Source organism: Mytilus galloprovincialis, chromosome 7 (genome assembly GCF_965363235.1).
Source record: "Mytilus galloprovincialis chromosome 7, xbMytGall1.hap1.1, whole genome shotgun sequence".
NCBI lineage: Eukaryota > Metazoa > Mollusca > Bivalvia > Mytilida > Mytilidae > Mytilus > Mytilus galloprovincialis.
The window spans coordinates 75,096,683-75,111,370 of NC_134844.1; the positions used below are offsets into that span (position 1 = coordinate 75,096,683).

Sequence of the window (14,688 nt, forward strand, 5' to 3'; positions counted from 1 at the left end):
AAAATTGATGAAAATTAGTTTCAAAAAGTGTAATACTAAGTAATATTGATTTTTATCCAAGAATGGTTGCATATATCATGTGGATTCTGTTTAGTTGTCATGAATGACACCAATTGGTCATCTGCATTGGTAACCAGTATATAAATCAGAGATAATATAAACGTCGTAATGTAAGTAAACATCAGTTAGTAAAATATATTGGGATGCTAAAATATAAAGAATAGAGAAAGATAAATAAAATGTAGAGAAAAGTGACGTAACAATTTAAAGAATATAGAAATAAAAAACACCCCTAATCTGGACCTTCATGGTATACATGAGAATCTGGATGAAGACGCAGAATATAAAATAATAAATAAGGACAATAGAGAGTGATGCATTGCTAAAAAAAAAAGGGAGAAAAATAATAATTTTTAAAGAATACAGACATGAAACACCCCTGGGTGTTGAAACAGTAACGGATTGCGATGTACTCATATTGGTGACAAATGCTAGAAGTTTACATACGGACAACTGCAGTTCTCCCATGCACTTATGTAGAAAGGAACTAAACGGAATAAAATGAATTAAAACTTAAGATGACCAAATGTAGCTGTATTGGCTCCTTTCCATTTACTTCTTTAGAATGATTTGTAAACAACATATGATTAAGTAATAGAAGAAAAGAACCAATTGGATGATGCTGACGAATTAGGGTTTAACGTCCAGTGACAAATATCATGTGCATAAGAGAACGACAACACGTTATATGTATCCTGTGTTGTATAAGAAAGACACTTTCAGTCGGATTTGAGAACGTGCTACTTTGAACAGACACAAAAATTAAGGCTGATTAAAAACGTTAATAATAAATTCATGCACATTCCAGCACCAATGACCGGCCAATCCATATCACGCTGTATTGAAGTGACACACCCTTCAATAACATGCAAAGAAAGTCAAAATAACAAGTGAAACTGCGAGCTACTGCTCACTGATGATACCCCCGCCGCAAGTGGATAATATTAATAGTGTATAAATATGCAAGTGTTCGGTAAACAGAAAGTTGTCGAGTGATGAATCTGAAAACACATCACACGGTATAGCTGACTTGTGTAAATCCTGAAACCAAATTTCAGAAATCCTTGTATTGTAGTTCCTGAGAAAAATGTGACGAAAATTTTCAACTTGGCTATCATGTGTAAAATCATACAAGTGCTCGGTAAACAGGAAGTTGTCAAGTGATCAATCTGAAAACGCATCACACGGTATAGCTGACTTAAATAAACCCTGAAACCAAATTTCAGAAATCCTTGTATTGTAGTTCCTGAGAAAAATGCGACGAAAAATATTCATGGGACGGACGGACTGGACTGACTGACGGACTGACGGACTGACGGACTGACGGACTGACGGAAGGACAGACAGAGGTAAAACAGTATACCCCCTTTTTTAAAAGCGGGGGTATAAAAATGCTCTTACTTTAGAAGGATGCTTTTGCTCCGTATTGTCATTTTTTTTTCTCAAGCACATCTCATTCTTAACTTTTCAATGGAAAAATATAAAGGTAGGAAAACTATTGTCGTGGCTAAATAACTCTAAACTGACACAATTTCAATTGTCCAACACATTAACAGACTTTATTTCCATGATTTTCACTAAAACGTGGTAGTATTAATGTTATATTACAATTATGAAATATTTACTAATGTCAATTTATTTTTTAGAACCAAAGTACTATTTTGTGTCCTTTAAATGAAATCTAAAATTGTTTGTTTCGCCTTTTATTAAAAAAAATGCTATGCGTATAAGCACCAATACTACATACTTGCGCGACGCCTTTTAGTTTTACTGAAAACTGCGCAGACTATGAAATATTTTTACAGGTGGAAAATGTTCTATGATATATATCATTTTGTCAGACATTTTTCTTTTTTTGATTTGGTTCTTATAATATACCAAAAATCTGTATATTTGATAGCGTTTAACATTAAATTGTGCGTTTTAATCTTAACAGACGTATAACCAACCCGATTAACAGACCAATCACCTATATAGCCGCATACTCAATATAGATTAACCGACCAATCTCTCGGTTAGCCGAGTGTCGGCCGTGAAAGGACTCTAAATGACATTTGATTAGAATGATTTCTCCTTCTTATACCCGTAACTAAACACTAATTAAAAAACGGTATATAGTGAAAATTAAGCTATAAGGATATGTTTCTTATGTCGTAACTACAATCCGTTTCCTTTTCCCGAACATGACCTACAAATTAGACTATTTACCGGGATTATACGAGCTACACGGTGGGTGCAACATGTTGAGTAGGATCTGCTTACCATTCAAGAGCACATACGGTCACCCCCAGTTGTTGGTGGGGTTGCTGTTGCTAAGTCTTTAGATTTTTGTATGCAGTGTCTTCTGTCTTGTGTACCCATATTTGTCTGTTGGTATTTTTCATGTTGTCAGTTTATTTTTGATCTATGAGATTAAATGTCCCTCTGGTATCTTTCGACCTTCTTTTGTAGATAAATAAAACCTCAAACATGAACGCAAATATGTGTGTACATTTTCCATGTGACTAATGTGTCAGTGAGTAGTTTTTCATATATTCGTATTTCCTTTAGTTAAACATAGTTGTTGGAAGTAAGAATAATACACTGTAGTTATATTAAGCATAAATTAGTTTGCATTACGGATGTTTTTGGTTTTTTTCAATGGAGATAACACAAGAAAAAAAAACCAATAACTTTATTTTATTTTTTCATAATTCACAAGTACAGTCATTGGACACAAGTGAGTTCCCAGTCAAACAAAGTCCTATCGTTTCAACTAAATCGATATTTTCCCCAAAATTATTATGAAGTAACTGTATGAGCGATTTTCATAATATCGATACAAAAAGATGTAGAAATGTCTGAGGTTTTATTGTTTTGTTTGGTTATAATATTATTCATGCTAATTTTAATTTTCTGACGAGATGAGCACAAAGAAAAATATTTCTTGAAAAGTTTTCTATTATTCTTACCAAATTAAAATCGTATAAATTTGCATTTGTGTTTAACTGATCAGATGAAGAAAACCAAACTAAAGAAAATTATAACTAAATAAACAATAAAACTTCAGACATTTTTACATCTAATGGTATCTATATTATAAAAATCGCTCATAAAGTTATCAGTATTTTTTTTTGGAAAAATATCAACTTTAGTTGAAATGATAGGACATTTTTTGAGTGAGAACTCACTTTTGTCCCATGACTGTACGTTTGTTATATGAAGTTGAGTTTTAAAAAATATTTTAATCAATGAAATTGAAATTAAACAATTCTTGCTTTCAAAACAAAACAAACAAGAATGTGTCCAAAGTACACGGATGCCCCACTCCCACTATCATTTTCCATGTTCAATGGACCGTGAAATTGGATAAAAAATATAATTAGGCATTAAAATTAGAAAGATAATATCATAGGGAACATTTGTACTAAGTTTCAAGTTGATTGGACTTCAACTTCATCAAAAACTACCTTGACCAAAAACTTTAACCTGAAACATGCACTTTCATTTTCTATGTTCAGTGGACCGTGAAATTGGGGTCAAAAGTTTAATTTGGCTTTAAAATTAGAAAGATCATATCATAAGGAACATGTGTACTAAGTTTCAAGTTGACTGGACTTCAACTTCATCAAAAACTACCTTGACCAAAAACTTTAACCTGAAGCGGGACAGACGGACGAACGAACGAACGAACGGACGAACGAACGAACAGATGGACGGACGAACGAACGGACGCACAGACCAGAAAACATAATGCCCCTCTACTATCGTAGGTGGGGCATAAAAAGTATGTTTTACAGACGAGTTTAATGAAAGTGCTACTTTATTGTTAAATTTATATTTCACAAGTCCTTCAGTCTTTACCTTACAATTCATAAGTATATGACATAATCTTTCAGTTATAAAAAATGAATACAAACTCCATTCTCAATATTGGTATAATGTAAATTAGAGATAGAACACAACCATTATCGAAGCCACTGTACTCTACTGTACTTTAATATCATACAAAAAAAAGAAAGCAGTAATGTTCGATTTATGAGTTTTAAACACAGAGTTGCCTCTAATGTTAAGTTATGATTAAAATATACGTACCATATTGTCCTTTTCTGATTCTTTTTGCCTATAAAATTTGATATTGTATTAATAACATAGAAGAAACAAAACTGAACATTTTAACAACACAAGCAGATATTTTTGAATGTTTGCAATTGATGAATTTATAGTTTCTACCCCGAGTTATGTTCTTTGCATTTATTATTCTAACTCACGAAAATAACCAACAGACAATAACAATAACCAATGTTTAAAATATTTAAAGCATGTTACATATGTCCATCATATTAATTAGGATTCAATATGTTTGAAGCAAAGCTAATAATAAAAGATATTCTTACAGCAAATAGTTAACTTTATGACAGAGTATGTAGCTTAACATGTTCATGTGATTTGACATGTATGTTACCTTGAAAACTTACCAAATATCATTAGGCATCAAACAAAAAAAGCTTTGTCTACATTCTAAATAATTGTGGTGAATTTGCACGGATATGCTATCAACATTTTTTTATGAACAAGACACTAAAAGTAAAAACATATGTTATCAACCTTCACGCTGATATTATAGAAGATATGATATGGACATTCTATCAGTGAATTTTCAATTTCCATGTAAAAAAAATTCATTCCAAAAACTTTCAAAAAGTAAGTTATAAATAGATTCTTACATCGATACCAGTTGATTATCGAATTTATCCAATCAAGATAGTTAAACTATCAATTTTAAAGTCCGAGCCGCCTCTAATTTAACTATCGAGATTGGATAAATCCGATAATTCACGAGTAACTATGTAAGAATCTGTTTCTCTAATGATTAAAAATACATTTTTTTTTTGTTAACCGAAAATCCCCTTCGAGTGCCTTTCACGTTGCACGAAGTTGTCAATATCATTAACACCTGTTAGCATATTTTGATTCATTCAGTTAGCTAAAAGGTCATGACCCTTTAAATCATTCAATAATCTTTTGAGATCACAAAGCAACCACACGTTGATTAATTTTTTTTATACAATGGGTTCAGAAAGGGATAAATTTCCATAGAATTAGAGAAAGAATATTATTGCCTTTTCAAACATTTATCTGTTGATATGATTGTTAAAGAAATATAATGTAAACAACAAATACAATATATCAAAATACTTACCTGACAAAGTATATGGGTAGTAAGTTTCATATTTATTAAAGCTTTCTCAATGTCGCCAAATCGTCCTTTATATTTGTCTCTCCAGTTGACCATGATTTTCAATCTAACCATCATAATCTGATCGTAATCACATCTAACGTCCTCACATTCTTGAAAAGACATACCAAGATATATTGCTAACTCTCGTATTGTAGTATCATCACATCGTGAAACTAGTCGTTGAAGTTCAATATCACTCGGTGTCTGATTCAATGCACCTTCTTGTAAACCTAAAGGTGTACAAATGATAAATGATAATATTAGTGATGACAGATTTTCAAACATGACGTTTGTTGTAGCAGTTGTGGTCTTATTTCCCACTCGGGATGAAGAGGATAGGTAGATAAAACACGACGTCTATTTTAAGAGGATAGGTAGAGAAAACATGACGTTAATTTTCAGAGGATAGGAAGAGAAAACATGACGTTTATTTTTAAGAGGATAGGTAGAGAAAACGTGACGTTTATTTTCAGAGGATAGGTAGAGAAAACATGACGTTTATTTTCAGAGGATAGGTGGAGAAAACATTACAATTATTTTAAGAGGATAGGTAGAGAAAACATGACGTTTATTTTCAGAGGATATGAAGAGAAAACATGACATTTATTTTCAGAGGATAGGTAGAGAAAACATGACGTTTATTTTCAGAGGATAGGAAGAGAAAACATGACGTTTATTTTTAGAGGATAGGTAGAAAAAACATGACGTTTATTTTAAGAGGATAGGTAAAGAAAACATGACGTTTATTTTCAGAGGATATGAAGAGAAAACATGAAATTTATTTTCCGAGGATAGGTAGAGAAAACATGACGTTTATTTTCAGAGGATAGGTAGAGAAAACATGACGTTTATTTTCAGAGGATAATAGTAGAGAAAACATGACATTTATTTTCAGAGGATAGGTAGAGAAAACATGACGTTTATTTTCAGAGGATAGGTAGAGAAAACATGACGTTTATTTTCAGAGGATAATAGTAGAGAAAACATGACATTTATTTTCAGAGGATAGGTAGAGAAAACATGACGTTTATTTTCAGAGGATAGGTAGAAAAAACATGACATTTATTTGGTACACAAATATGAAGAACAAAATATGATTGTTAATATAATGTCGACGTTTTGATACATGAAAGTCACTTATGTTATCACTATGATGTCACAAAAATGCCTAAATATACTTTTTTGACTAAAATGGCCAATAGTAATTTTGGAACTCTTCATAGCTTGCTTTTCGGTGTGGGACAAGGCTCCGTGTGGACTTCGAATGGTTTACTTGTCTGATTGGCATTCAAATCACATCTTTTCATATCTATTAACGATAAATTGTATATAAATATTAGTAGTTTAGATCTTATATTCTTATTGAAACCAAATTGTGTGTATGATAGAATATATGATAGACACAGACTAATTAATTCATAAATATTGAATTAAACAAGTATAATAAACAGTTTGAAGTATACTTTTTACCTGGACAGTTGTCTTCACATTGTTCTTTAGTCTGAAACAAAATATTGCTATAAATAAAATAAAACTATTTACAAAACTGTATTTAGATGTAGGTAATTCTAATATGACGAGTTTCTTTCGCTTTGTAAACAACACCGTGTACTTCCTTGGTAAATCCATATCTATAGGAATCTATTTGCAAACCCTTATCCGATTTTATTGTTTTAAAAATAGCAATTAAAAAAATAAAAAAAAATAACTTTTATTCTTATTCGGATGCATAATAAAAATAAGTAATGCACAAGAGCTCGGAAAAATCAACAAAATATAAATAAATAATATTCTGCTAAAGTCAATTAATGTTTTTGGCGCATTTAAGTCATTTAAAAAAACATGAAGTCAGAGTTGAAAGTTTTATGTTACGCGAACCATCAAAATTCGTATACTATTGTATCAAAATTGATTTTCGAGGTGGGTTTTGTCTTATTTTCTTTTCTATTGCATACTTTGAATATTTACTAATTGCAGCAAGTCAACATGGCGGCTCCTTAATTACAAACTTTGGATTAGGCGGTAGCTTACGAGAAAAACATGTAAATTAAATATGGCAAATGTTGAGTTTGAGAATTAAAAGAATTAAACAGCTTTTTTCTAGCGATAACTAACGAAATAATCCATGCAAGCTACAGATTTATTAGAATGTTTGAGCTTTATCTATCAGGAATTTTACAAAAACAGCCACACACAAAGCATATCCACCCTCGCTTCAGTTTTTTAATGACTTTAATTGTTCATAAGAAACAAAATAATTCATGGAAGCTAAAGGTTGTTGGAAATTTACAAGGCTTCTAAGAATTATTTCTTATATATATATATATACCTTGTCATATTTTATGATTAACTGGAATATTTTCAACAAATATAATTTCGATAAAGGAACTTTGCGTAATGCTAAAAACATGAAAAATGTGTATGTCATATGTTTTTATCCTTTGACAGAAAGATGCGTTAGTGAAAGTTCATAGGAAGACCAAACAATGTTCAGTTAGCAGGTATTTTTTATATGGAAAATATTCGTGGGTAAATCTATTCTAGAATCATGCTTCTATGAAATCAAATACATTGATTGATAGTTCTTTTTTTAATAAAAAGGGCAGGTTGAATATTATAGCTCAAAATATGAACGATTGAACACATGTACAAGTTAAGGACTTCTTTTGTCTTTTGTTTTAACAACAGTTGCATTTTACCTACAGGTGTTGATTTAGGGATACTTTCACCTTTCTGATATAACAACCAGTGAAGATGTGTATGTTACATACCGTATAAGGGCATACTTTATCTCTATGCTGGTATGTACATTATAAGCTGATATAGGGCCTCTTTGAACTTTTTTTTCAACAGAACAGTCACGTTTTTACTCTCCTTTTACCTCAAGATCACACAGGCCAGACAAGGGCATTTTTTATTTTCCTTCTCAACAAGACCTTTATGTTTTTACAAACCCTGAACTCTTTATTACACAATCTTTATAAGGCCTTGATTACCTTCGATTACAATAGGACAGTCCCGTATTAAACACACCCTGACAACACACTTGCTAATTTAAGGCATAATTCACTTTTTTTCCTTAGCAGTCAGTTTTGCTCTTATATATCGTAAAATCTTCATCTCATTTTTTGGTTTAATGGCTATTCACTCGTGTTTTAATGAGATAGTTGTGATTTTATCTACCTTGAACTACACAATCCATAATTACCTGATCTTGATTCCAAACATTCCACATTTCTCTAGTATGTACAATCTTATGTTTATCGCATATCCATTCATCAGTTGTCAATGCTGTCTCTTCAGTGATGTAACATCCTAACCTGGAGCACCCATATTCAATGTGGAAGGGTAGTGTGTGGCTGCTTGGGCTGCCATTTACCGTAGATTTGTAGAATTCTGATATTCTTTCCAATGTATTGAACATGCATTCCTTTATACCAGTAGCTATATCTGGTACGATTAGCCCATTTGAGGTTTTATGCACTATGTACAGCAGAATCTTGTTACCTTCAACACATACTACAATGTCATGTACCTTATCAAATGATAACCCAATAAAACCTGAAAACATAAGTTTTCTTCCTTTATATATCTTTGTGGTCCACATACTTAGACAGGCGCCGATAAGACGGTTTGGGAAGGCGGGTGGTATAATTGTCCCTTTGAAAACGAATGCAATACTGATAGCCTTCTCTGGTGTGCATTCATGTGTCATGAAATCCGTTTCATTTCTCTGTGTGAGCATACAGGGAACAAAGAAGTTCTCCACTTGTTGCCGACTTCCTGTATGAGTATCATATCTACGTTGCTCTGATAGAATATCAAGATGGATGAGCATATCAAATATGAACTGTTTATAGGGTAATATTTTCTCAAACTGTTCTTGTTCCCAAATCAGATACAGAGCCTTTCTTTGAATTATTCCACTTCCTGACATCATTTCAAAAGTATTTCTTATGGACCCGTCCTTTGGCCAAAAGGCAACATCTGTAGAATAAAATAAACAATATGAATAAGCAAGAAAGTTTAAACAATCAGTTCTATATTATCATATAACGTCATATATTTTTACGACAAAAGATGTTTTAACACTGAATGTAGTGACAATCACTGACAAGTTTACCATAAATAAAGAAAATTGGTAGTATTGTTTATCCATATGGTGTATTTCTATGCTGTTTCCAAGTTTAAATCCCAAACTAAAAGCCAACCCACCTATTAAAATATTTCAACTTTTCATGTTTTCTACAAAGGTAAAATTTACATATGAATCAAGGAGAACTCCTTAACGAAAAATATGATATTGTCTGTTTACACATTCCGCCTACTAAAAATAAGTAGTTCTTACCATTTAACAAATAGTTTCATATATTTTAACCAGTAAGATTATGCATATATCCAATGTGAATGGTATCAAAGTGGAAGTTACAGAATAAAGTACCTGTAACAAAGGATCTCATTACTTCCACCAGAAGTAGCGGTTTGATGATAACATAATCTCTCAACTGTGGAGTATCAAAATAAACAATCTTCCCAAGTGAGTGTTGGAAATGAAGAAAACTGATTAGTTGTTCATAAGACAAGACGGACATAGTGCTGATGGCATTTAGTTCTTCGACTTCGGTCAGAGACAATATTTGCTGTCCTTCGGCCACCAATTCAGCAATCTCAAGCTCAAGGGGAACACAAAAATTAGGCATTCTCTCTCCCCAACATGGATGTTCAAACGTTAAGTCAGTAATTGTTTTCTTCAGAACTTCAATTTCAGGGTCAGATTTGTCTGTTGCATTGATGAATATTCGCTGTTCAAGTACCAGATGACTTCGTCCTTCGTGGTCGTTAAATAACTCTTCTATTCCAACGTATAAAGATTCACGCTGTGTCTCAATAATCTCCTATAAAAGGTTACTAAATTATCAGATGTGGTGTTTAAGCAATTGACACTTATAGACATAAGGTATGCATTCAATTTTGCTTTATGTACAAGTTCATGTTTACAGGTTGATAAATTGATATAAGATATGGTTATCTGAATCAACATATTTCGCCAGATACAAAATAAATTTATTGAAACACTTAGAAGGTTTATACAACGCAATGAAACAATCAAAGACAATTGTGTATTACATGTATATCTGGAAGGCAGCAAACATTTAAATCTTTTAAACACTTCCAAGCTGCTGACTACATATTAAGTAATTCTTCTCATTAGTTCCATATACTCAAGTAAATTGAAAAGACCATTTAAAAGTTCATAAAAAAAATAAAGATGTCAATCATCAAGAAGCTCGTATAAAAGAAATAGATCATATCATAATAAACAACCGTACGGCCTTCAATAGTGAGAAAAGAAAAAAAACAAACTCTATAGTCGGCTATAAATTGTTCCGACATTAAAAGTATTAAAACTAACGGCTAAAGTTATGGCAAAATAATATACGACTACAATTATTGCAGACGTGAATGGACAGACACATGAAAAATGTGATGAATAGTTAGTCTGTTTAGGAGACAAGAAATGGAAGGTATCCAAATCAGCAAAATCAAATCTACTCAAGAAGGATTCAATAAAAGATTAAACAAATTGAAAATATCCGAATAGCAAGATATAGACACATTCTCTATTTCCATTTTCAATTTTATATAAAAAAGGATTCGATAACGGACACAACAAATGTAACGTATTCGAGAAAGTTTTACCTAGTCGTTTCAGGGAATTGATTACGGATACAAATATAAAACATACTCGAGTAAGCTTAATTTAACCTTTTAAAGGACGATTCGATAATAGAGTGGACAAATGGAAGATACCCCAATTAGATAACGAATACAACAAATGAAACATAACCGAGTTTGCTAGATTCATAAAGTAGAATGTTGTAATTGAAACAACAATTGAACAAAACCCTAGTAACATATATTTACTCTTAAAAAGTCAATTTGATGACGGGCGAAACATGTGAAGCTCAATTTGTTAACTTTTCTTTTTTGTGAAATTTATGTTGATTAAAAGAGTGCGAAAGATAAAAGCAACAGTGCTATACCTTTGTCAAAAGTCTCCAATCGATTCAAACTAAAACCTAGGTAAACACATCAACTATCATAGGAAAACAACGAAACAAAAGAACAATAAAGTGCAACAAAAAACATACAACAATTCAACATACATGGAAACGAACTATTAGACAACAACTGCCATAGTCTTGGCTTTGTACAGACATTTTAAGACAAAAATGGTGGTTTTAACATTGTGTTGTAACAAGCCAAACCTGGCGCTTAATTGCAATGTTAAAAATATCCTTAAAAACAAACCTTTAAGACAGAAATACAGTACAAATAGATACAAGAACACTTAGGACAGAGAAAGACCTCAATAAATAATACAATAGTACATTTCGACATGTAAACCACAGAATTACAACAAATACCTCAAATAATTTAGGACAGTGCACAAAACAGAATAAAAGAAAAACGAGCAGTGCGTCACACGAACATAATCTATAGTCTACTGTATCGTGCTCTTATCTTTGATGTTTAATTTTCTATTGCGCAATGGATTTTGTCTTACTTGTCGATAAATATGCACTTGCTCATGACGACGATGAACTCATTGTTGTACGAAATCAGCAAAACATTATGTATATAATTCCTTTTACAGTAGGTCACTTACTCTTGGGATTTTGTCTTTGTGAGTAGCAACAAACAATATCTTTGGAATGCCTGCATGTACAGCTTTGCAATAAGTTAGGATGCAGTTAACCCAGTGTTGTAAAAATACTGAAAATACAAAGTATGATTAAAATTAACCCATTTGCGCTTTTGCACCTTACAATATTATATGAGGCCCATTTTACTTGTCAATTGATTATATCTTACTTGCCTACTTCTTAATGGTATAGTATTGCTTCAAAAGAATCACACAAAGGTATACCTTGACTCGCAGATGTATAGTTTAGTTTTTCATTGACATGGCAATCTCATAAAATCACCATACTAATCCCTCCAACTAAATGTTGTGATATTATACTGACATTTTGGCTTTTTTGGATTGATCTTCACCAGGAACACTAAAAAAATTAAACCCAATAAGGGATAAGATATAAAGACCTATAACTTACCCGCTGGCGTCATATGCTGCCCTGGGAAACAAAACACACCAGAAACCTGTTCATGCAATCCTTTGCTTCCATCAAAAACAACAAGAAACAAAGCTCTGTAGGTCATGAATGTTTGATGGGTGGTATAATATACATATTGTCCACCAAAGTCCCAGAATATGAGTCGTCCAACTTTCATCCTATATTTTCCACTCTCAAGGAGATTTTCCATTTTCCTCCTGATATCACCTTTAGTTATCTTGGGTTCCATTTTCGTGTTCAGCAGCTGTTTGGCTAGGGGCAACGTGACAGACGTCTGAGGTGACATAGAAAGGGCTGCTGGATATATATTTGCGATATTATCTGAAGGGGGAGTCAATGACATAGCTTGTAATTGCTGTAGGAGAACATCTGGATTATTCAGGTTATCATTTTTATTTATATAAGGGCAATCACGTGATGTTTGTGATTTTTCTAACTGATCTGTTGGATTACTTGCATCTCTTTCTTCTGGCGTCATTAATACCTTTTGGTATACAACATCACGGGAATCATAAGTTTCTAAACGAAATAAAACACATCACTACAGAGTACGTTATCTGATATATGTATTTAATAAAAAAAAAAAATCATAGTATTTACATGATTTATTCTCATGTACGTAATACATTAAAAATTAAAATTAATCCACTTGAAAAAACATAAATCAGCTGTTTCCGCTAAATATACTACAAATAACTGATATACAACTATATATCGTCTGTATGTATTTCTGATATTATAGGCAAAATAAATGTTGAAAAGTGACAAGACTTAAACTTATGTAAAAACAAATTTACATCTTCATTGATATAGATAAAAATTATATGTATATTAGCATACATACAGTTTTAATAGTTGCTATAGGCTTTGGACAAGCTGTCAGTTCCTGGGAGGATTCTAAGATCCTTACTTAAGTTCTTTCTAGTTGCAGGATGTATATTTATGCTGCCACGTCTGGTCTGTTTTTCCGTCAGATGTTTTCTGCTTTTGATCAATCTGATGTGTGAATCCTTATAAATGATTTTTACAGTTTTTTCTCATGTTGTACTGTTAAACTATGTCGCTGGAAAGGGAAGTTTTTTTTTTGCTAGCAAACTAGTGTAACCCCTCTACGTTCTATATGCGTCTGTTCAAATTCAGGAGCATGAAGTTCGATAGTTGTCGTTGGATTATGTCCGTCAAATTTGATTTTCGTAAATGTTCTGTTATATATTAGGCCATGAACTCATTGTAAAGGTCCGTATGAGTGCCTGTAATTGTGCTTAAATCTGCTGAATTTTAACTTATGTAGACAGTTGTCTCATTAGCAATAATACCACATCTCCTTATTTTTATAAAGTTTAAAAAGTAAATCAAAATGATGACTTGAAGAATATAGTTTTGTACAAATGTTTTCTTTTCTTTTGTTAAAAAGGACTACATGTTAACTGAATTTAGGTTCTTAATTCTAGTTGCTAATTTTGTAAATGTTACTCCTCACCTGGATCAATCAGTACCCATTGCTTTGTATCTATATCAATACCACATCGTCCTTCGAGGAGAGAAATTCCGTCTGTAGGATGTCTCCCTTCCGGTATGCTATCACCAACTAGCAGCTTTACTAGAGTAGATTTTCCGACTGCAAATTGACCAGTTACCATGCATCGCATTTCATATGATTCGTATGTGCCTTTGCCCGTTAAACGGTTAAGCATATGGAAATTATCTGTAAAAATAATAAAAATATTTTTTCCTTAAAAAATATATTTTGTGTAAAAAAAACCAAGAAAACTAAGAACGTTCAAAGCATTTTTCACCAAAATTTGCAGTATTTATTTTTCTTCCAAATATGGAAATAATCAAAAGGAGTTACGTGTTATTATTATGTCCAATTGAACGGACAATATTTCACTGCAAATAAGATAATAACCATTACTGAAAGTAAACCAATCAAATTTCAATCCATGTTTTCCTCTGTACAAGCTTTAGTAACCATGTCACCTCATATTTCTAAAATATTCTATAGAAACACTAAATAAATAAGAAAGTTGCTTTGAAACACCAAAGATATATATTTTTACAGCAATGAAATGTATATGTTGTGTACAAGATGTAAGTTTGTACAAATTATAATTTGAACAGGGTTTTTGTACAATTTATAAGATTTTTGACACTTACCTTCTTGCAACAGGTGATACAGGTTTATCTTATAAAATGTACTAATGTAATGTTTTAAATTCAAAAAAATATAATTCAACCTAACATTTAGTGCTATTCTCCTTGTCTTCA

At 32.0% G+C, this 14,688-nt stretch overlaps 1 protein-coding gene across 1 annotated transcript in view; it reads right to left on the minus strand.

Moving 5' to 3' along the window:
• The window catches only part of LOC143083656 (uncharacterized), a 34,350-nt gene that overhangs the window by 1,516 nt on the left and 18,146 nt on the right, over positions 1–14,688 (minus strand). The window contains exons 19-26 of the mRNA XM_076259938.1: positions 13,901–14,125; positions 12,400–12,939; positions 11,952–12,058; positions 9,723–10,176; positions 8,490–9,268; positions 6,752–6,782; positions 5,243–5,511; positions 4,135–4,162 (exon numbers count right to left, since the gene is read on the minus strand). Of these exons, the coding sequence (XP_076116053.1) occupies positions 4,135–4,162; positions 5,243–5,511; positions 6,752–6,782; positions 8,490–9,268; positions 9,723–10,176; positions 11,952–12,058; positions 12,400–12,939; positions 13,901–14,125 (2,433 nt within the window). The remainder of the gene's footprint in view (positions 1–4,134; positions 4,163–5,242; positions 5,512–6,751; positions 6,783–8,489; positions 9,269–9,722; positions 10,177–11,951; positions 12,059–12,399; positions 12,940–13,900; positions 14,126–14,688) is intronic.